Source organism: Manacus candei, unplaced genomic scaffold, assembly GCF_025592945.1.
Source record: "Manacus candei isolate 608988 ecotype Guabito, Panama unplaced genomic scaffold, ASM2559294v1 h1tg000071l, whole genome shotgun sequence".
NCBI classification, from domain to species: domain Eukaryota; kingdom Metazoa; phylum Chordata; class Aves; order Passeriformes; family Pipridae; genus Manacus; species Manacus candei.
Genome location: NW_026138119.1, coordinates 9,845,800 through 9,868,464, shown reverse-complemented (window position 1 = coordinate 9,868,464; position 22,665 = coordinate 9,845,800). Strand labels below are relative to the sequence as shown.

The 22,665-nt window shown below is 51.6% G+C and overlaps 1 protein-coding gene across 3 annotated transcripts in view; it reads left to right on the top strand.

Annotated features, from left to right (window-relative positions):
* The first annotated feature begins 11,826 nt into the window (after positions 1-11,826).
* The window catches only part of LOC127480119 (discoidin domain-containing receptor 2-like), a 60,802-nt gene continuing 49,963 nt past the window's right edge, over positions 11,827-22,665 (top strand). Inside the window, exon 1 of one of the 3 annotated variants that reach the window (XM_051807935.1) lies at positions 11,827-11,896. Coding sequence is in view for 1 of the 3 variants with exons in the window: in XM_051807933.1 (XP_051663893.1) it covers positions 12,782-12,841 (60 nt within the window). In the remaining 2 variants the exon portion in view is untranslated. Of the gene's footprint in view, positions 11,897-11,980; positions 12,069-12,716; positions 12,842-22,665 lie in introns of those variants that run through there. The other 2 variants (XM_051807936.1, XM_051807933.1) reach the window with 2 other exon arrangements.

Here is a 22,665-nt window from a genome sequence, read left to right as displayed (position 1 = left end):
CCCCAGTGGATTGATTTCCCAGGGTGGGACGGGTTAGAAGGACAAGGGACTCAGTCATCCTTGAAACTAGAGGATGCAGAAGAGGAAATTGGATAATAAACTAATCTGGAACCTCATTTACTTCCTCTTGACACTTTTCCCTCATCAATTCAGTTTATTAGTATATATTAGGTATTATTTTAGGGTCTATATTTAGAGCTACCTCAAAGGACTTGTAGCCACCCCCAAGAAGCACCTGCAGAAAGGGCAGCCCTTCCCAGTATGGGCCAGTATTCACCAGTTACAGATGTGGAGCTGGTCGGTGTCTCCCTGTGTCACTGGGCAGGAGCAGAGCTCTGCACTGTGGGACTTGGCACCAGCTCCTGCTGCTCCTCCAGCTGATCACAGCACAGAGCCACTCACTGCTCCGTGCAGGATACACACAGTGCAGGATCCTCTGAGGATGCTAATTTGAATTTACTCACACTGTGCTTCCTGTGATGTCTTATCAACTGATCCCTCAGGCTGGGATTCAGCTGCCCTAATTTTGGTATCTTGAGGAACTCTTGAGTAATTCTGCCTGGGATTTCCCCAACCCTTCCTCCTGAAAAGAGCCTGCCCAGGAACCCAGGCCTGGGAAAACACTGCCTGGAAAACCTTCCCTGAGCCACAGATTGTGTTCTGGGCTCCCTGGGCAGGGTTGGACCCCAGGTTGGACCCCTGGTGCCTGTGCAGCCCTCAGGTTATCCCAGCCCCCTGCAGTTCTGTGCTCCTGGATGTGCCAGCACAGTGCTGAGGGGATCCACCCCTGCTGCATCCCACCCCAACTGCCCTGCAGAGACACCCAGCCATCCTCACCCAACACCTTCCATCCAGGACAGAGGGATTCCTCAGGAATTCCTGCAGGACACACTCATGCTGGGCAGCAGCTGTGGGTCAGTCCAGCTTAGTTTGGGGTGGCAGTGTGGAAACCATTGCTATGCTGACTGTGGGGCACCTTTGTGGGTGCCTTTTGCCCTGCACTTGGCTTTTAGTGGTGATACTGCATCTCCCTGCTGGGCCTTTTCCCTGGGGATGAGCCTGGAGGGAGCACCATGTTCTCCCCAGCTCCCAGCCTTGCTGCTCCAGCCTGGGACACCTCACCAGATCCCCACAGCTCCTGTTAACTTTTGGCACCAGCTACAGCTTCTCAGAGGGGCACAAGGGATCCATCCTCCACCAGATTTTGGCACCTGACCCCCCCTGAGGTGACTGCACATTTTTTGTGGCCAGCAAGTGATATGTGAAAGAAAGCAGAGCATTAATTGCAGCCAAACCCTCTGTTTTCACCTGTACCTTTGGCCCCTCTTGCTCCTACAATGTGCTGCACTATCCAAACGCTCTCAGCTCACACCAGACCTGGGTGGTGTCTCGCCTGTTCTTCTGAGCTGAGATAAAATAAATTCAAAATCCTGGAGAAAGATATTCCCAGTATTTATGATTTCCTTTTTAACCTTCCAAGCCACCCAATACAAGATGTGTGCAGCAGGAGTTGCAGGTATAACTGTCTGAAATCAGCAAATAGGATGTCACATTCCCAGCCAGCCCTCCCCAGCTTCCACATTTCCCAAGCCCGTGGCCAAAGGGGGATGTAACAACTCTTAGCTGGCACAACTTGGCATTTCTATCATGTGCCTTTTCAGATCTATCACAGCAAACTGCCCAGCTCTTCCTGAGATGACTTCACTCATTCTCCCTGTGGGATCAAGGTTTCTGAGTCCCGGGCTTGCTTTGCCTTTGACAAGGTCCTGCCATCCCTCTGGGTGCCGTGGGGGCCTTGGAAAGTCACTTCTGAGCTTTTTCTTCGAGGCTAAGCTGGTCCTTGGCTTCAAGGTTGTTGCTTCTCCCTCCGAGGTGAAGAAGGGCTCGTGTGCCTTGGGTTTGCTCCAGCCATCCCGGGTGATGTAATGAGGTTCCTGCCCCTCCCTGCAGATCTCCAGCACAAACAGCACCAACAGCCCTGGGTTCCTGGGTGGCTCGAGGTCAGAACACAATGCTCAGTGTTGCAGAGCACCTTTGCCTGACGTGACCTGGTGTCCTCAGCTCCATCAGTGCTGTGCCCTCTGTCGTCTTCAGCTGCAAAAGCCACTCCGTGCTGCTCCTTTTGTTCCCATGACCCATGCAACCTCCCTTTATGCCAAACATCCAGCACCTCCACCTCTGAATGCTGCTCCTGATGCACCCACAGCTCAGTTTTTGCCTTTGGTGATCACTGAAGTCTCTGGGTTAGAGGGGGTGGATGAGAATCAATTCCTTGGATCCAGCTCAACAGATGTTTTTTTCTTCTCCTTGCACCTGGTGGGCAGAAGATCTGCTTCTTGCAGTGCTGATTCATCTCAGTTCTTCTCACTTGAGGAGGATCCAGTGACCTGCTTGGACAAGCTCACCTGGGAGTTATAAATACATCCTTGTGTAATCCTGACATGACAATAAGCTAATGGGGATTGGAAATGAGAACAGGATTTGTCCCTACAGGTAGAGCCCCCTCTTCTTGGGGCTCCTCCTGAGGCTGGGTTATTACTCTCCTCCCCACAGCTGGGTGTTGGGCAATGCTGGTGAGATGGATTAGGGCTGTGAGAGGTGTGAGATGTGGAACTTCACCAAGAAGCCTCTCCATGATTAACAGCAGGTGATGCCAGGGCTGGAGTCACCTCCTGGACAGGCTGTGTGCCTGTTACCTGCACCAAGGTGGCACAGCTCGTACGATGGGACAGCTCGAAAAAATTGATCTTTCTCCCTGGATATGATCCTGATTGAAATAAAGGGTGTCTGGTTGGGGCAGCTGCCTGTGGCACTTTCTTCTCTGAACTGAGCTAAGAAGGGCTGAAATCCCTGGCCTGGGAGTGGGAGGATGTCACAAATCCCCAGCCTGACTCACTCAGGTGTTGGCAGCAGGGTGGGTCCAGGGGCTCAGACACCACAGGGCAAGGCAGCAGCAATCCCCATGAATTATTGCCCTGTTGTGGGCCTCTTTTAACCCACTTGTGTGATCCAGGTGCTGCCTGTCAGCATTGCACCAGTCCAGGCAGTGGTGGGCAGTGAGTGCCCAGCACTGACATGGGCACTGAGCACCTCAGAGTTACAGAATGAGCCATCTCCCCCCACTCCAAGCAGCTTCCCCAGGAGATGGTGACTCAGGAGGCTGCTTGGGCCAAGTCTTTACATCTTAGGAACTGCCTTGCCATGAGCTGCCAGTGAGTGGGTGATTTTGGAAGCAGAAATTTGTCTCCCAGCCCTCTGGACTTGCAGCAGTGGGAAAAGGTTGCTGAAGACCACTGAAGTTCTGCCTTTAAGCCCTGGCTGTGTCTCAGGTTTAAGCACAAGACAGTGCCCTGATGAAGGGGATTTTCAACAGCAGGTGTCCTGAGGTGATCCATGGGCTCCAGCACTCGGGATGGGGATTAGGGATGGTTGCAGAAGCCACCAGCAGTGCTGCCATGTGAAATTAGTGATAAATCACCTTGGGTGGTACATACCTAGAAGTGGGACTTCATGTGCTGTAGTCACTGTGTTTGTGGCTGCATTTTATTCTTGCCTGAGACTTGGTTTCCAGTGGAATAAGCCCAACTGAGAGTTTTCCCATCGTGACAGCAGGTGACACAGTGGTGATTTACTGGAAGCACAGAGGTTTGATGCCTTGTGACATAAAGCCAGCATCACTTTGTTCTCCCAAAAAGCAGAAAGCAAGCAATGTTAGGGGGTCCAAAGAGCAAGAGGAGATGTCAAAGAATAGTTTTAAAATGTGAGCATTTGCCCTTTGCTGCTTCGTGGTGGTTAAAGACTACCTGAGAAGACTTAAGTTATAACCAGTTATATTTACCTGATTGGGTGGAAGATGTCCCTACCCATGGCAGTAGGGTTGGAACCAGATGATTTTAAGGTCCTTTCCAACCCAAACCAGTCTATGATTCTGTTATTCTATTTTTTCTGATTTTACATTGGGCATCCATAGCTGGCTGCCCAAGGCCTTTTTACAGAAAACCATCTTTCATTCCCACCTCCAGGGGCAGGTGTGAGGCGGCCCACAATGACCAAGATACGTGAAGTTTGCAGCTAAATCATTGAAGTTCATGACAAAGATCCCACAGATCCTCTCCAGCAGGTTTGTGGGCACTCAGCCCTTTCAGGCTCTGTTTAGTCATCATAAGGCATAAAGAATTCGAACACGAGTGTTGTTTTCTTCCTTTTCTGGGCATATCTGAGAGGGAGCTTGCCAGAGCAAGTGCTGAGCCTGCTCATTTTTTCTGGGGCAAAGTGCTGAGATTGCACAGGGTCATAACAGAAACTGGGGTCTTCCACCTCCATCCCTCCAGCTCAAGGCCAGAGATACTGGGATGGGATGGGAAGGTGGGGGACGGCATATCCATCCTCAGATTCTGCTCTGTTCTTTATAGCAAATAGGTGAATTTTAACTAGGGATACATTCTCAGAAGCACTGGAATGTCTCGAGGCAAAGTCTTGTGGTAGACAGTGGTAATAAAGGAGAACAGAAAGGGGGGGGGGGAGAAAACTTGGAGCATGATCTTACACTCCTGTTAGCAGCCAGTGCCCGTGAGCAGATACTGGGCAGATATGTGGTGCTGGGGTAGAGACATTCCAGAGTGATTTCTGAGTCAGCTGAGCTCCTCCCATCATCACTTCACTCATCAAAATAAGTATTTATAGCACAGGTAGGAGCAGGGAGAGAAATCAAAGAAGAGCTTCCCAGAAAGACGCATAAATCACTCCAAGAGTTCAGCTCTGGGGCTCTGCATTTTTTGCTTTAATGAGAATGAATAAAAGCTCTGGTGTTATTACTAATATTTCTTAATATTATTTCACCGGTCTGCTTTTCGAATTACAATCATCCTTGAGCAAAGAGGTATTTCCACAGAGTTCTCCCAGCTTTCAGAGCTGCAGACTGCTGAGGACATGCTGTCTTACACCAGAGAAAACATTTTCTCCAGCACAGATCTGCTGAAAACCAGTTCAGAAGGTCTGCCCAGGCCGGTGTTTGCTGCCCGAACTGTCGGGAGACCTCCAGGCCTTCCAACCAAGCGAAGCAGGAGAGCCAGGAAGGTGCTGTACCCGGCCCACGTGAGAAAATATTTGCCACGCCAAGAGAAAGACCCAGTCAAGCGGTGGTTGCTCCTCTGTGCTGGCATCATCCTCATGCAGGTCTTGACTGAGGATCCTGAGCAAGAGGGACTGGCTGGGGGGAAGAGCCTCGGGGAGCAGCCGCTCTGTGCTCCGGCATCCCCCGTGTCTGCAGGGCTCGGGGCTGCAGGGAACCGCTCCAGAGAACACAGAGCTATTTCTGCAGCCGTGTTCTCATCAGCCTATGGGCACCAGCCTCTCAGGCACAGCACAGCTGATGTGCCACAACAAGCCCAGAGCCATCCACACACCTTCTGCAGGCAGTGCTGGAGCAGGTTCTCCCGTGCAGAGCACTGAACTGGAGTGAGAATCTGTCCTGCTCTGCGCTTGGACATCAGCTGTGGGAGCACCACTGGCAGCAGGGGTGGCCTGTGAACTCCTGCACCCCTCCAAGGGGACACCAGGACTCTGGATGGTGGCACGAGGCCAGCAGAGGCCAGAAGAGGCACTGATGAAAGCCCAGGGCTGCAGCAAGAGCTGGGCAGTTTTTACCGTTGATTCATTTGTGACTGACGAGAGACTGTGGTTTCCAAGAGCTGTAACAAAAGGCTGCAGGAATTAGAATCACCCTCCTTGTGCTGTGCTAACATATCCATCACTGTTACATGACTGTTTTCATTGCCTGCATTTGCATGTTGTAATTTAGTGTCAGTTCTCAGAAATTAGAGGAAAGTTGCTCAGCTCTCGAAGCGCTGAGAGTGCAGAGCTCCTGTGTGCTGTTCTCCCTCAGTAACCCTGTAAGAATAAACTGCTGACATCAGACTTCCACAGCGTGTTGTCAGACTTAGATTGTAAAATTAAGGTTTGCTGACCATCCTGGGGAAATAAAACTGTCCAACAAGCATGGATAGTGGGGTGAGAGACACGGCACGACCCGAACACGCTGGTGCTGAGCACTGGGAGAGGGTTCGTGGCCCTGGGACAGATGCCATGGCTCTGGCTGGGGACATGGCACAGTATGAACCCAGCACTGGGATAAGACACTGGGAAAATGCTAGGAGACCCCTAAAAGAAACCATAGGATATGCTGGGAAAGAGGGTTGATCAAGGGGTGGCTGAGCTAGAGATGACCAGTGGTCCCTTCTCACCAACACTGGCACCATCTCTGTGTTGATCAGGGGGGTTACTGGGAGTTCAGCAGTGCTTTGTGGTTCTGGGCATGAAACATGGGATTGCCCTGGCTCCAGGGCAGTTTGGGTGTAGGTTTTTTGCTGTCTGGGGGCTGCACAGCAAGGGGCAGCTCAGAGCAGGGCAGCTGCCTCCCAGACATGAGCTGCATGAGTCAGGAATAAAGAAATCTGGCTCAGGACCTGCTTCTGCTCCTTGGGGCTTATTGCAAAGAGCCACTCGTGGCTCCTTGCAGGAAATGCAGAGTCCAGGATTTTCAGTGGATGACATTTTGAGCTTATTGAATTTCCTGGGCTGTTTTATCAGCCAGCCCCCGAGGCTGGGATTCAGCTGCCCTAATTTAGGCATCCTGAGGAAAGTCTGAGTAGGTCTTCCTGGGATTTTCCCAGCCCAGTCCCCTGGGAGCCTGCCTGGTGAAAGGCACCTGAAAACTCTTCTCCAAGTCATGCCCATGCTCTGGACTCACTCATCTCATGTGTCAGGGCTCCTCCTCATGAAAGTCAGTCCCAAAAAGCCACAGTATGCCTGTGCAGCCCCAGCTTTGCCCTCCAGGTCTGCAGTCCAACCATCCATTCTGCAGAACAACTTCAAACTTTTGCTGGGTTGCTCAGGGCTTTGTCCAGCCCAACCTTCAAAATCTCCAAGCATGAAGATTTCCCCACCTCCTTGGCCAACATCTGGCACTTACCTGGGATTTAATTCTGATCTTTTCCATGCCACACGAGGCCAGACAGCCGGGGAGCCTCACATAGCTGTTCACTGAGTGTCCCAGAAAGCAGGTCTTTTCATGGGAGCAGCAGTTATTTCCTCAGGCCCTGACAAGAGCAGAACTCAGATGTTTCGTAATGACCCCAAACGGCCTCGTGTGACCCAGGGGATGGAAGGAAGCTGGATGGCACATGCAGTGATTGCAGAAGAGGTGTGGAAAAAACAAGTGCAGCACTGCAAGCCAAGGCAGAGAACAGGGAGCTGCTGCAGCCCACAGTGAATACAGAGACCTGTTTACATCAAAAAAAAAAAAAAAAAAAGGAGTTGAATCACTAAAGGAGTTGAATTTAGCTACTTAATTTCTACTGAGGGAGAAAAAAAAGGAGCAATCTGTCCATGTGCAGACAAGGAATTGTTTGGAGTAAGGAGCAGCTGGGACACCACTTTGAGTGGTGATGCAGGATGAGCCCTTCAGAGGGGCTCCCTTGTGTAAGTGGGGGAGGACACACAAAACCAAGGAATAACTCGATGTGGAGTTTTGTAAAATTCAGGAATTATCAGTATTATTGAAAATAAATAGATCTTTTAACGATGGTGCTGGCGTTGACATCTTTCAGAGTTGATTGGGGAAGCAAGGTCTTCCCCCAAGCCCAGCACACCCAAAGGCATCACGAGAGGGCAGCAGAGACAGGAGCTGAGCAGGACACACAGGCAGGGCCCTGCAGTGTTCCAGACACCCAAATAGGAAACCGCCATGGCACAGGTACAAGAAACTGCTGAGGATGCTGCCAGTGCCTTGCAGGAGCTGGCAGGGTGGGAAAACAGGCTCTGTCAAAACAAACGGGCACGCTGGGGCATAACCCAGCAAAATAGATACAGATCCCTTAAATATAACCCCCCATCACTGAGGTTTACAGGAGAGAGGTTTTATTGTTCGTGCAGTGCAGGATGGCGAGCTGAGGGAATGCAGAGGCTGCCACCACCAACTGACAGCTGAATGCAACCCCCGAAAATCCATTTCAGAGCTGGTACTTTGGATGAGCTTGATAAAAAACGGACCTTTACAGTCAGTTTGTGGCATGAAGTCTGGTGGTTCCCATCATGTTCACCCCCCCCATTCCTCTCTGACATGTCCCTGCTCGCTGCAACTCTTGCTTTTGGCACGATGCAGCACAGGCAGGACAGCTCAGGTGAGGGCAGGGGTGAAGGACACTGCTGGTGTGAGCCCACCCTGGCCCAGCCCTGTTGTAGCTACTCCCAGGCCTGTGCATTGCCAAGGCCATTCAAAGATTTGTGTACCAGCTCCAGCTGGGCTCACAGAGGCTGAGGAGGGCTTTGGGAGCCCTGGAATGCCCTGGAAGGACAATGCTACACCTCAAAGTCGGCAGAGCAGCGTATCCAAACAGGCTCTGCAGTGGGGACATGCCAGGACCCAGCCCTGGGCTTGTACTTCCAGCCTGGTGCAGGGTTTGTGGCTCCTCCTGGTAAGTGCCTTCTCTGTGGGGAGGAGCTCTTTGCACCCCAGCTCTACTGCCCCAGAGACCTTCACTCCCACCTGCAGTCCTTGGACCAGAGCCTGTCTCACTCCTTCCCCTCCCAGAGCTCCCACTTCCCTGTTCTGCATTCCAGAGTTTTCCTGATCCATGCTACAGCCCCAGTCCCTTCTCTCCTCATACCACCCCTCCCTCCAACCTCTTTCCTTACCCAAGTCTCCTCAGGCCATCTCAGCCCCCCCATCCTGCTGCCCCAGAGTCCCCCAGTCCTGCCACTGGGCACAGAGACCTTTGCTCCAGCTCCCATCCCTGCTGGTAAAACCTCTTGGCCTCTAAGCAAACAGCATCCAGTTGTGTCCTGGGAGCAGGCCCTGGGACATTCCCACCATGTTCCCTGCCTGGAACTGTCCCTGGGGAGCGTGAGGGATGCAATACCCCGAACCCTGGCCAGGGACCATTCTGGCAGTTTGTCATTACACATGATCACATTCCTGTACCCAGCAGTGTCCCCAGGAGTGGCTGAATTTAGTACTATAGATGTGTCCTGTGGCACAGTGGGAGAACCAAATATCTGCTTAGATTGGATATTAGGAAAAATTTCTTCTCTGAAAGGGTGGTCAGGCACAAGCTGCCCAAGGCAGTGGTGGAATCACCATCCCTGGAGGGACTTAAATTTGTCTTTTGTAGGGGTGGCAGCTGGGGACATGGTTTAGTGGTGGGCATGGTGGTGCTGAGTTAACAGTTGGACTCGATGGTCTTAGAGGACTTTTCTAACCTTACTGATTCTGTGATTCTACGCAGCACTCCAAAGGGGGTACCTCTCACCATATGTCCCTGATCCTACAACACGAACACTTGGCTGCCCCCATGCCCATCCAGAACGCCTATGGAGCCGCTCTGTACTTTTCCCCAGGGAGCTGTAAGAAGACTGTTCATACCCTCACCAGCAGAGAAAGCTCTGTGGCAGCATTTTGACCCTCCACCAAACGTAGGAGCCGGCACCGCTTCCCTCCGCTGCGACACAAGGGCACCAGAGCTGCACCCTGCGGAGGCGTGCCATGGGAATTATAAACACAGCTGCTTCCACGAGGCGTGTTATTCACCCTCTGGCAGGCTCTCAGTTGGACTGACGATGTCTTGGGAGCATAATGGAGAACATATTAAAATGTTTTCTCGTTTCGTTGCCTCACCTACGTGCTGCGCTACTCCATTGCACAACTGGTTGTCTGAAAAAGGGGAGCTTGAAAAGGCTGCTGTAAATAAGACTTAGAAAGAAGACAAAAGACAAGGAAATGGTAAGAAGTCAATAAATCAGTGAGCAATCTAGTGAAGACATAGCAGGGTCTGTACCTCTCCTTGCCTTGCAGCAACAGGGAGCCACTCAACAGACCTAAAAGCCATGATATTGAAAACTGGTTTGTGTTCACTTACACAGCAAAAAAGGAGTTAAAATTCTTTATGGAAGAGAGAAAGTTTGATTATAAGGACCATGGGATTACCCAAACAGCATTTCTGCTTCCTGGAGCAAAGCAATGTCCTTCAGTGTTATTTGCTCTTAAACAGTATCTTCAAAAAGTCTATTTTACAACCAGAGTTTCTGCTTCCTGGAGCAAAGCAATGTCCTTCAGGGTTATTTGCTCTTAAACAGTATCTACAAAGAGCCCGTCTACTTTACACTCAGAGGGTGTGTAGCTCCATTTTCACCTGGTGTATTGAACACCTCCCCTGAGCCACCTTTTCCCAGTAACTGGTGTTTTCCTTCCTTTCCTTTGCCCTTCTTGGAAGAGTCTCCTGCTTGCCTTCGCTCTCTTTGGCTTGTTTGTGGCCACATGTCTCGACAGATCCAGGGAAGGGCCCAACTTTGTTGACACTGTCATAAAAAGTACCTGAAACGATGTCATTTGTTAAGAAGAAGCATGTGGGGGAGAGGCTGTTTTAACAGAGCCTCTGTGCGTCGTTGGAGGCCACCACTGGCACGTACCAGCTGGTGGCCAACAATGCTGAGTGCCATCATGGCTTTGGGAAGGTACAGGGGTGGTGGGAGGCAGTGGTGGGACCCTCAGGGGAACGCTGTGTCCTGGGGTGGGTGGCAGTGACTGGGCACCAAGGGGGACACCATGGTGGCCCAGGAACATGGTGGTGACCTGAGGTACATGGGGAACAGGGTGACATGGCAGGGCCGTAAAGTACAGGAGATAACTGGGGAATGGGGCAGGGCCATGGAGGGGACATGGGGGACACAGCATGGCCCTGAGGCAGATGGGATCACTGGGAACATGGAGGGGCTGTGAGGCACATGGGGGGCACAGCTCCTTAAGCAGCTCTGAGGCACACTGGGACATAAAATGATCAAGGCTGGAAGAGACCTTAAAGATCATCCAGTCCAACCGTCCACCCAGCACGACCACCATGACCCCTAGGGCACTAAACCACATCGCCCAGCTCACATGGAGGGGCCGTGGGGCACACGGGGGACGTGGCTCAGCCCTGGGACACACGGGGACATGGAGGGACCCTGAGACACATGGGGGGCATGGAGGGACCATGAAGCACATGGGGCCCATGGGTACACAGCCCTCATGCACACAGGGGACATGTTTCAGCCCTGGGGCACGTGGGGACATGGAGATGTCGTGATGCACAGAGGGGACAAGGGTGCACAGCCCTGAGGCACCTGGGGGGTACAGGAACATGGCTCAGCCCTGAAGCACCAGGAGGATACAGGAACATGGCTCAGCCCTGAGCACAGAGGGTCGCAGCGGGGCCCTGAGACACGGGGGGACGTGAATGCACAGCCCTGAGGTACACGGGGGGCACAGAGGGGCCGTGATGCACGGAGGGGACATGGATGCTCAGCCCTGGGGCACACGGGGACACGGAGGGGCCGTGATGCACGGAGGGGACATGGATGCTCAGCCCTGGGGCACACGGGGACACGGAGGGGCCGTGATGCACGGAGGGGACATGGATGCTCAGCCCTGAGGCACACGGGGACGCGGAGGGGTCCAGAGGCACAGGAGAACACGGATGCAGTGCCCCGGGGCACAAAGGGGGACACAGGGACGCGGCTGAGGCGGGGACGCGGCGGGGCCCTGCGGCACACAGGGACGAGCACCCCTGAGGACACCCGGCACAGGGCGCGGGGCAGCCCCGGGCCCGCCGCGCTCCCGCCCGTGGCGCCGCGTTGCCATCGCGACGCCTCCCTGCAGCCCAGCCCAGCCCAGCCCAGCCCAGCCCAGCCCAGCCCAGCCCAGCCCAGCCCAGCCCAGCTCCGTCCCGTCCCGTCCCGTCCCGTCCCGGCGCGGCCGCTTTAAGAGCGCGGCGCCCGCGGCCGCCCCCGCCCGCCCGCCCGCCGGAAGGGGCCGCGAGCCCGCGCCGCCGCCGCCGCCGCCGCCTTCGCCCGGCCTCCTCAGGTACCGGCGGGGCCGCCCCGCCCGCCCGGGGGGCGCTGCCCGGGCCCGCGGGGACGGGACGGGGCGGGGGCGGTGTGGCCGGGGCGGTGTGGCCGCCGGGGGGGCGCTCGCTGGAGCCCCGCGGGTGTCGGGAACCCGCGCCCGGCGGGCTCCGGGGCTGCGTCCCTGCGGGGTGAGGGAGGCTCCGGGCGGGGGTGCCCGGGGTTAGGGGGGTGCCCGCGGTTCGGGGGGTTCCCGCGGTTCGGGGGGTTCCCGCGGTTGGGGGGTGCCCGCGGTTCGGGGGGTGCCCGCGGTTGGGGGGTGCCGTCGGTTGGGGGGTGCCCGCGGTTCGGGGGGTGCCCGCGGTTCGGGGGGTGCCCGCGGTTCGGGGGTGCCCGCGGTTGGGGGCCGCGCTGTGCTCCGCAGTGCCCGGCGGGCCCCCGCGCTGTGCGGGGCAGGGACGAGCCGGCAGCCCCGTCATGCGGTGCCCGGGGCTTTGTTCGGCCCCTCCGCCCGGGGTTCGGCTCTCCCGGCCCGGGGGGGTCCCTCCAACCCGCGCCCGCCCTCGTGTTTTGGGTGTTTTGGGTGTTTTTCTTTCCCTCTGCCCCAGCAGCGGCTGCCGGGGCTGTGCGAGCCAGGAGTGAACCCCTGCTGTGGTTTGTTCTGCTCGGGTCCCCAGACCCGGTTCTTCCTCCGAGCCGGACACCCGTGCTGGCTCATGGCTCGTTTGCCTGTTTGTCTTTTTTTTTTCCCTTTATGAAAGAAAGAAATTCCCTTTGTGAGTTTTTTTTTTTTTTACTTAGCAGACCTCTATGGGAAAACTTTGCTTTTAAACTTTTGCTGAAGCCTTTTCTGGTTGATGCCGTTGCTTGTTCAGTGGTGTGGTTCCCGTCCTCTCCGTGCTGGATGTGCTGGCTGGCTGTTCCTTGGGCTTGCTCTGCCTTCCAAGTGTGCTTTAATGGAGAGGTAGGATTGGGAAAAGATAAAATACGAGAACATGAGGCTATTTTGTGTCAGCTTCTCTAGCGGCATCACGTTAACGAAAGAGGAAAGAAAAGAAAAAGTGATCAAGTGGAGCTCAGGGTGCTTTGCTTTGTTGGAGACAGAAAGGGAAAACTGTTATGAGGGAGTGACTGAGATTTTGTTTCACTTTATTTCTCTTCTTTTGAAGCTGAAAGATAAACCAGCGTTTTGAAACGCTTTGGTTTAAAATGCCGAGCTCCTCATTTTCTCTTCAGCTGACTCCATTATAAAAAAAAAAAAAAAGTTCTTTTTAAAAAAAAAAAAAGTAGCAGCATTTCTGCAGTTGTGGAGCCAGCAGCAGTGGTGTGTGTGGGCAGAGAGGCCTTACTGCTCTTCCATCAGCCGTTCCTGCCTCGTCTCTGTGGACTATAAAATTAGAAAGGCTCCGATGTCCGTTCAGTCTGATGGCTGGGTAATGTGGGCTGTGGAAATCAGGAGCTCTCTCTGAATTAGCTGCTGTGCCGCTCGTGGCTTGCTCAGCCTGTGGGTTGTGGCCTCTGGTGTATAATTGAGGAAAGTAAATGTTCTTTAAGAAGCCTTAAATCTATTACCCAGGTGTGTGCTTGTCCCCTGGGCACGTGTTGGGGGTGGGAGCATTTCTGTGAGCAAATGATCTCTATCCTGCTGATGGTCATAGCCTGCAGTCTGAACTGTGCAGCAGCTTAGAATCACTGAATAGCATGGGTTGGAAGGGACCTCTAAAGCTCTTCTAGTCCAACACCCCTGCAGCAAGCAGGGACATCTTCAACTAGAGCAGGTTGTTCAGAGCCCTGTCCAGCCTGGCCTTGGACACTTCCAGGGATGGGGCACCCACAGCTTCTCTGGGCAACCTGTGCCTCAGCACCTTCATTTCAAGAAACTGCTTCCTTATATCTAATCTCAGTCCCCCTCTTTTAGTTTAAAAGCTTGTCCCACTTAACTTAAAGACTTTAAAACTTCCAAGAGTGGTCCACGCTTCCTTCAGGTTCCCTGTCCTTTTCCTCCCCTGGGAATGGCCCAGGTGACCTCTTCCTCCTCCCCTGGAGCTGGCTCCTTGCCTTTCCCAGGAGCTTTCATCTTTCTCATTCCATTTACTGTCCAGGAAGGCTCTTATTTGTCGCCTCTTCCCTGAGTTTGGTTTTTGTGCACAGTGACAAGCCCAGCCGTGGAGAGCACAGGTCTGTGGTGAGGGACAGAGCCAAGAACAACTGGAACTGGGTGTAATTGAGAACTGTCAGCTTTGCAGCAAAGGAGGGTGTTCAAAGCATGTGGCTTGGGGTAGATCCTTGGATAACACTGAGCGGAGAATTGGATCTTGGAGTTCTAAAGAAAGTCAGAATGTCCAAATCCTGAAGAGTTTTGTTGGCTGGAGCCCAAAGGTGAGATGGCAGGAGGGCTTTGGGTGGCTTTTCTTCAGAGATGCTGCTGCTGTTCTGCACCATCTGCTGTGGTTTCTGTTTCAGAACAGCTGAAATATTCAGGTCCTGGTGTTTTGGAGTAATCTGCTTGTTCCAGGTTTCTTGACCTTCCTTCCCTTGGAAGTGGCTGTTTCCTGAGGGGTTTGGCTGCAGTGCCCTGGAGGGACCAGCAGTGTCCTGTGAGGAGGTTTTGGGGGATCAGGAGAGCAGTGCAGAGAGCAGTGTGCCCACCCAGTGTCAGGAGCACTGGGAAGCTCTGGGCTGGGCTCAGGCAGTGCAGGGGCATCCAGGAGGAGATTGGAATTTGGGAGATGGGGAGCAAATGCTCACTTCAGCAGTGAACAGCACAGACAGAATAACTGCTTCTGCCCGGCGTGCCCTGGCTGGATGTACTTTAGGCAGTTTCTGGATGAGCCTGTGGGTGAAATTCACTGTTTCCTTCCCCAAATGTCCTGCCATCCCCTTGGGCCGTTGGATCTGCTGGTGTTTGCCAGATATTGGCCTGAGCTGCTCTTAAACTGCAGCTGTTTTTGCAGGTTCCCAGTTACTGCACAGTTGTTCTTACTGTGTTTATTTTAGTGGTTATAAACTGATTTTTAAAAAGGAGTTGGAACTTGAGCTGGAAAGTCTCCTTTTTCTTCTTCCCTTCATGATTTGGTTGGGAAGCTGCACCAGGGGAGGCAGCAGCTGATCCCTTCAATATTGCCCCCCTCCTTTTATACTTTGAGTTTTCTGAGCTGTGGTTTCCCAGGGATTTGGAGGTGGTTGTCCTGTACCTTGATTTTAGTAGCAGACAGATGGTTGGGGGGGTTGTCTGCTCTTAATCTGGTAAAATTAGGAACTTGGCTAAGGAGTAAAAAGCTTGAAGGAGACTTTTCTCATAACATTTTGAAGGTTTGCATTCAGAGCTATGTGTTTCCTTTTCTTAAAGACACAGAAAGCAAAAAGCTTTTTAATTATTGCAGTTATTTCAAATTGCTTTGAGGTTCAGAGTGTCGTTTGGAGCTAGAAGGTGCCACCATTGACCAAAAGAGTTGCAGCATGACTGTCATCCTGCATTGTCCAGGGGCAAATCACCCTGATTCACACAGTGGCTTCAACAACTATGGGTTGAAGTGTAGGTAATCTTTATAAAAAGCAATAAGTGGCTTTTGGAAAGATGTAAATTGAAGGAGAACCCAGTGTGGTTAACTTGATCCTCTGCTCTCACAGTAATAAATGTGGGTTGCCTGATCTTTGCTTCCTTCTGTTTGTTTCAGAACAGTTACTTTTTCAAGTTAAACTGAAATAGGTGCTGGAAGTGGTGAATAATCACTTCACTTGGAATATAATCCATGTCTGGGAAGAGCCAAGGGCTCAGTCCTCCTGATCTCCTTTGTTAGAGACAGGCTAGCTTTTTTTCCCCCCTCCCTCCCCTGTTCTGTGTTGAACATTAAACAGTGATTTCTATGCAAGAATTTTAAGAAAAGTCTTTCAAAGCACTTGAATGACCAACTAGGGGCAGCTGGGAAGGGGTTGCCTGGGAGATGCTGCCGAGAGCAGCTCAGGCAGGGTGTGACAGCCTGGAAGGAAGTGAAGGAAGGCAGGATGCTGCTCTGATCTTCCCAGCCTCCCTGCTGAGTGCAAGAGCGGTGGTCCTGCTGCTGGGAGCTCGGGGGGATGCAAATGTGCCTGAGTGTGTGAGCACAAGAGCCTGTTCTGCTCTCCACGGTGCTCCTGCTGCAGGAGTGAGGTGCAGCTGGCCCTGCACAGCCCAGCTGGGAGCCTGCTCTGGGATCAGAGGCTGCACTTTGTCCCACACTCTGCAGTGCCAAGGTTTTCACTGGAAAGTGAAAGGTGTTGCCTCCTGGGGATGTTGTAGCGCTGCAGCATCCCCAGAAACTCGGGTGAAATTCTGTTACATCACTTTAAGCAATCTCAGGGCAAAGTTGGGAGCTTATTGCTTGTTCCCTTCCTCCTCTGCAGAGCTCCTGCTGTACTGGTTATTCCTGTCTTCAGGTTCGTGTCCAGGGTCCAAGTGATAATTGTGGGGAAATGCTGAAACACACCTCCAGAAATTAAGAGAATATTCTGTTTTACACATTCTGTGTGGTGTTCCATGTGTAATGGATTGCTTTGCTGGATGCTGCTCAACTTGCAGCTCTGAGTTTGTCCTTGCACTGTTCCAGTGCCTGCTTAGGATGAGTTCTGCTTGGAAATGGGAGTGATTTCAGGCTGTGGAGAATGCAAATAGGATGCTCCAGTTAGGTGTTGGCAAACTGTCCTGTCTGGAGTTGTGTGGGAGGAGAAATGGTTTCTTGGTTGTGTGACCCCAATGGGGAGAAGAGCAGCTGGGGTTTAACAAACTGCTTAAAATTATATAGGCCCCCAAATTCTCCAGAGACATCTCTCCTTTCCTAGAAGCTTCCTTTAACAAGCTGATTTCTCAGGCTGATTGCTTGCAGATGAGATCATGCAGTGTGTGTTTTGCAGGGAAAGAATCTGAACTTCAAGGGGCGAGCCAGAATGTTTTAACACGCAAGTCACATGCCCGGTGTCCTCATGGCACACACAGAACACCAGAGGCTGTGAAACAGCCCAGCTCAGGGCAGCTTTGTGCTCCAACAGCAGCTTCCTGAATGCAGAGAATACCCAGGGATGCTCTCGAGTGCTGGGGCTTGTTGCTTGGACAGCAACAGGAGATGATGGCAAGGAAGTATTTCATCTTTCCTTAGCTCTGTTTCTCTCCTTAGTGTGTGTGGTGTTGGGATAAGCCCAAGCCAGGGAAGGCTCTCATCTGCCTTAATTCCTCAGACGTTTTTCTGCTGGCTTCAGCAAAGGAATTTGTGTAGAATTGATGGTGTTTTTTTCTGTTAATGCATGAGAACATTCTGAGTAGGGAGGACTCGATGTAAATGTTCTGCTGCAGAGGATCCCAGCAGTCTCTGGTGCCTCTCAAAAGGGATGCTGGTTTCCATTTCTCATGATGGCAACTGGGTTACTCTTCCAAAATAATCCCAGCCATCATTTAGGAGTGTTGAAAATTAAGCAAAGCTGTTCTGAGGTGATGTTGGGTGGAGCTTTTCTTGCCAACAGCTTTAAAATACAACCTGTTCTCACAGGCAAGGTAAGAAGGCACCTTTCTGATGCCAGAGTCTCTTTGTGCCTAAAGTCACTTCTTCCAAATCAAGAAGGTATTAATTATGCAGAAATGGACTGGGGGAGGGAGGAGTTTTCATTGGTTATGAAAATAGGAGCTAAAGAGCCACTTGTTTCCCAATCTCTTTAAAAAAAAAAAAGTAAGCAAAATGATGTCTGACTGGATGGGGAAAGTTTCAAATCCCAAACTTTAAATTTATCAACATTTTATGCAACTTGAAGACAGGAATGTGTAAGGCAGGATGTGTTAAAACCTCCTACTACTCCACAGCCACGTTCTTCTGCCTGTAGGGAAGTCTCCTTCTGTGGGTCACTCCTGTGGGCTGGCTTTTTGGAACAAATCCTTGAAAGTAAATCGTAGAGGTGAGCACAGGCTTGGTGTTATTTTGTTTTCCTGTCATTTAAGCATGTGTGCTCTATGGGAGTTTAGCAGAAGCTCTTTCCAATTTATAACTTCCCACAGGTATTTTACAGAGGTGGAAAGTCAAGCACTCAAAAGTGGGAATCTCCTGTATGCAGGCTCACCAAACTTCATTTGGCTTCCTTGTGAGTGTGTAGTACCATGCAAGTATGACATATACTGAATATCTACTTTCTAAGTTGTATTACTTTATTCCCTAAGTAAAATAGTTGTGAACATAAGCTGCTTTGGTTCCATGCCCTTACCAGTAATCCCAGGAGCCTCCTCCCCATGGAAAGCACTGGTAGAGCACTTGTTGCTCTGATGGATGGCAGTGAGGGTGTGTATTTTTTGTAGCAGCTCAATCATTTCGTTGTTCCCTTGGCTCCTGGATGGGATCCTGCTGGGTCTGTTCACGGGCTGTCTGTACCCCTGGAGCCTGTTTGAAGGTCATCCTGCCTGGGTGCACATGGGAGGTGATGGTCTGTGCTCTGAAAAGTGCTGCTCAAACCTTGTTTTGTCCATGAAGCTTCAAGTGTGGAGCTGTTAGAACACCAGCCCACTCAGAACTAATGCTTGCAGAATGCATGACCAAGGAATTAAACTGGGTGGAGTTGTTCCAAAATTTGGATTTGAGGCCTGTCTGCTCCTAATGCAGCAGCTCTGGGTGTTTGCTTGGAAGTGCTCCCAGTGTGGATGATGCTCTCCTGACCTGATCTGACTTTTCTTTTTTGATGCTTAGGGTGCTGTGCCCAAATCTGTCTGCAGAGCTCTGCAGTGCAGAGCTCCAGTGCCTGATGAACCTGAAACAAGTCAGCTCCTGTCAGGAGATGGCACAGAGATGGTGGTGCTGTGGGGGATGGAGGAGGGGCAGACAAACAGAGTAAAAGTTGAGTTTCTTCCCCAGGACTGTCCTGTGTCCTGAGGCTGCCAGCTGCAGTTTGGAGGCCAGAGGAGCAGGGCGGGGTATTTTCTTCCAACCAGATGAATTTATGCTGTGAAAATGAGAAGTTAGTTCAGTTTCTCTGGGAATAGCATTTAAGGTGTTAAAACGTCCCACCCATCGGAACGAAGAGCTGCTCAAGAACAAGCCAATACAGAGATGGAGCCTGCAGAGTTTGCAGCTCTTCTGCCTCCTTGAAGGATGAGAGTCTGGGCATGTTTTTGTTGCATTTATCATTTGGTTGTGGTGTCAGTTCATTTGTGTTGCCTTCTTATGGAGAGCTAAACTAGCCAAGTGTCAGGTTTTGTTGTCCATCTCTGTTACTGTTATGTTATTTCACTTGTGCTCGTTTGTTTCTGTCTGTCAAAAGGTAAAATAAATTAAATACTGCAGCAGGAATAGCTGGAGTACCAGTATTCTCCAACAGGAAGATGTCAGTGTTTTTCAGGCTGTTTCTGTTCCTCCTGACAAAGTGTCACATCTTCATGCTGGGTAGTTTGGTCTTCCAGGAATCTTTATCTTTTATTTCTGCATTTATAGTGGAGCTGAGCTGGGGGTGCTGGGGTGTTACTTGGTGGTGTTTTTGGGATGAGGTGCTGGCCATGTGCACTGTGATTCAGCTGCTGAGGAGAGCAAACCAGCAGAGCTGCCCTGCAGTGAAGCTCCTGCACTGTTTCCTTGGATGAGGGTCCCAAAGCTGTGCATTCATCTTGTGGACTTTGGTTTTGAGTGCATGTGCTTTGCATTAGTCTGGATTGTGATGGATTTTCTAATAACTCAGCTTCCCAAAGTGTCCTTTCTATTTTCCATCAGTTTGATGACTTCCACCTACATATTTAGCTAGAAGCAATCTTATATTTTCTTTTATGTTTTGGGGCAAACTGGACAGAGCTTTACTCTGAGAAAATGAGCTTTGCTGGCCAGAGTCATATGCAGATACCATGGTCAGTCCTAGCAGCACTATGGGTGGACATCAGGGAGGAACAGCATCAATGGCAGATTCCCTGGTGACCAAAAACCCTCTTCTATCTTGGTGCCTGCTGCTGCTTCCCCATCACCCTCCAGACAGCACCTCATGGAGACATGCTGCCTTCTTCCCAAGGCCTGAACCCACCAGTGATGAGTGTGGTTCAGTCTCTGCTGTGGCATTTTCTGGCCTCCTCCCAGCACTGGAAGGACAGCAGAGAGCAGCAGTGCTGCTGAGGCCTCCCCAGAGTAAAGACTTCGAGTGGGAAGTGAATTTTCTGGTCGCTTCTAACATCTTGGGAACTATTGGCTGTCTTGCTTTTAACCTGTATTCTTGGATTATTGCAAACTATTGTGTTTGAACACATAGCTGAGTTAAATGCCAAAAAGAAATCTCTTCTGGTGGGCGTTAATTTGTGCAGGAACAGTGTGATATTTGTGCCCTGACCCTGCGTGGGACCCGTGCAGCACATCAGGGCTCAGATCCTGCTATTCCAGAATTCCTGCCAGTACAGAGTTAGCCCTCCTTGTCTCAGTGCAGGCATCTTTGCTCACCAAGCTTTTAAATATAATCTGGAAAGATCTCTTCAGAGAAACTCGATGCAAGTCTGTCGTCTTGGTAGTAATTACTCTGCCTCTTCTCCTTTGCTGTCACAGAATGATGGAAACACAGATATCTGGAGGTCTTTGGCCTGACCTCCTGCTTGAAGTGGGACTGTCTCCAGCATGTGATCTCCTCAGCCATGGCTTTGTCTGGCCAAGCCCTGAACACGTCCGGGGATGGAGCACTGGACCACGTCAGATCAGCTTTTGTTTGCTTTTGCTTGGGAGTTGTACCTAGTGAACCACCCTGTACTGTGGGTTATGCATTTAGGTTGGAATTACCTCATCTTGCAGGTTTAAAAACATTTAAGTGAACTGTTGGGAAATGTCCCAGTAGGGCTAATAATGTAATGTGTAATGTATCCCAATCCTTCTGTCTTTTCCGTGCTAGTACGGGAAATATGAGCAGACCCTCGTGCTGTTTGTGCAGGGGAAGGCAGGGATCCCGTTAGGTGGTTTTCCCATGTTTGCACGGGGGATTGCAGGTGAAGCAGTTGCTTGTAGGACATTTGCTGGAATGAGCTCATGGGTGTTTTCCCTTGGGTGTTATCCTTGGTGTTTGTCAGGAGGTGCAGGATGAGCACCGTGAGCTTCCTTTGCCTTGTGGGATTGGTGCTGCTCAGTGTGCTCAGGCACACAGCTGCCTTTTTATCCACCTCCCTCAGCCTCTCACTGTGGGAGGAGAGGGTTTTCCCCAGATTCTGCTGCAGTTATTTCAGAAACCCCCCCATGAGAGGCCATGAGATGTGCTGGAGCTCACATCTAAGTTACCCATCACGGTCCTGAGCATTAATGGGAGCACAACAGCTCTACATCTGAGGAGTGAACTTCCTTCCCACATGCCACGAGCCTCTGGACACAGTGGGTGCCCAGGGATGGCATGTAGTCAGGCCAGACCAGAGGCCTGCTGCTGTGCCTGGGCTGGGCTGGATTTCTTCAGGCAGAACTGCAGATTGCAACACCCTGGTGCTTGTGTCAGCCAGGAGGCCTTGCTTGGAAGGGAAGTGGCTGAGATGGAAGGAGCTGCTGAGGAGGTGGAAGCTTCCCTAGCCAAGGCCTCTTTGCTAGACTCCAATCTGGCTGCATCCCTGGACTCTGCATCCCCTCATGTAACAGGGACATTCAGAAATGGTGTGTATGCTTCATGGGCACTGAAAAGGAGAGTTCCTGTGGCTGGTCCTCATCTTCTGCCTGGAGATTTGTGATTCCTGATCTGTCTGCACTGCCTTCTACTCTGGAGATTCACTTTGTGTTCCTGTTAGAGTGCAAACCAGCCCTGGTGTGAGCTGAGTCTGGTGTGTGGGGTGAGCAGCGGTGTCCTTGGGCGGATCATGAAATCTCACTTGGAGAGGGGCCCTTTGGTATCCTGTGCATCTGAACTGCTCCTGCCTTTTGTTTCCATGCCAGAAAGGGCAGCCAAAAGGTCTGGGAGCACGGGCTTCTGTGTGCTCTGGTTATTTGAAGGTGCTGGTCCTTGCTGAGGAATCACAGAAATGTGGTGATCAGTGTTGTCAGCTGCTCTCTGTGTGTGCTCCTCCGGCCCCAAGTGCAGGGGTCAGGTTTGGGGTTGTGTGGCCAGAGGGTCCTGGAGCAGCAGTTGTATGGGGCTACAGGGGTGTCAGCTAGAGGCTGACAGCTCTTTTGTTACCACCAGTTCTTCCCTGCACCACTTATTTTTGGTTTTTATGGGGAGCTGTAATGGCATTGCTGCCACGAGCTGAGCTCTGCCTGTTCCATGGTTCAGCTGGATTTGTGTCCCTTGCTGGGAAAAGCACATGGCTGGTGCTGAATCTCTCCCTTCCCACGTGCTGTTCCTCCTCAGTGAACCTCAAAGCCAGTGCTTATGGTTTGCTTGGTTTCCTGCTGTTACTTTCCATGTCTCTGGAATAAAATCTCCAGTGAAAGAAGCTGATTAGCTTTTCTCTGAGCTGAATTTGGAGTTAGTACTCAGACACTGGTCTTCAGATCCCCACAGCTTGTAGTTTTGAGATGTAATATGCCAACATAGATTCACCTGGGAAACTTCTGGGAGGGAGGAGCAGACATGGGGAAGTATCACTGGGGGTGAGATAGCAGGACTTGGTCCCCAGCAGGCCCAGGACCTGTGTAGCTCTGCTTGTCAGAACTCCTTACTCCAAATTCATTACAAGGAGGGAGAGCAGAAAGAGCTGCCTTGCTGCAGTGGTGGGGAGGAGCATGTGAAAGATAATGCTCAGGATGTTAGATGCTATCTAGTGCTTCAAGGAGAAAAGTCAGCTTTGAAAGAGGCCTTGTGCCTGCTGAATATATCACCTGCTTCCAGGGATTAGGTGTCAAAAGC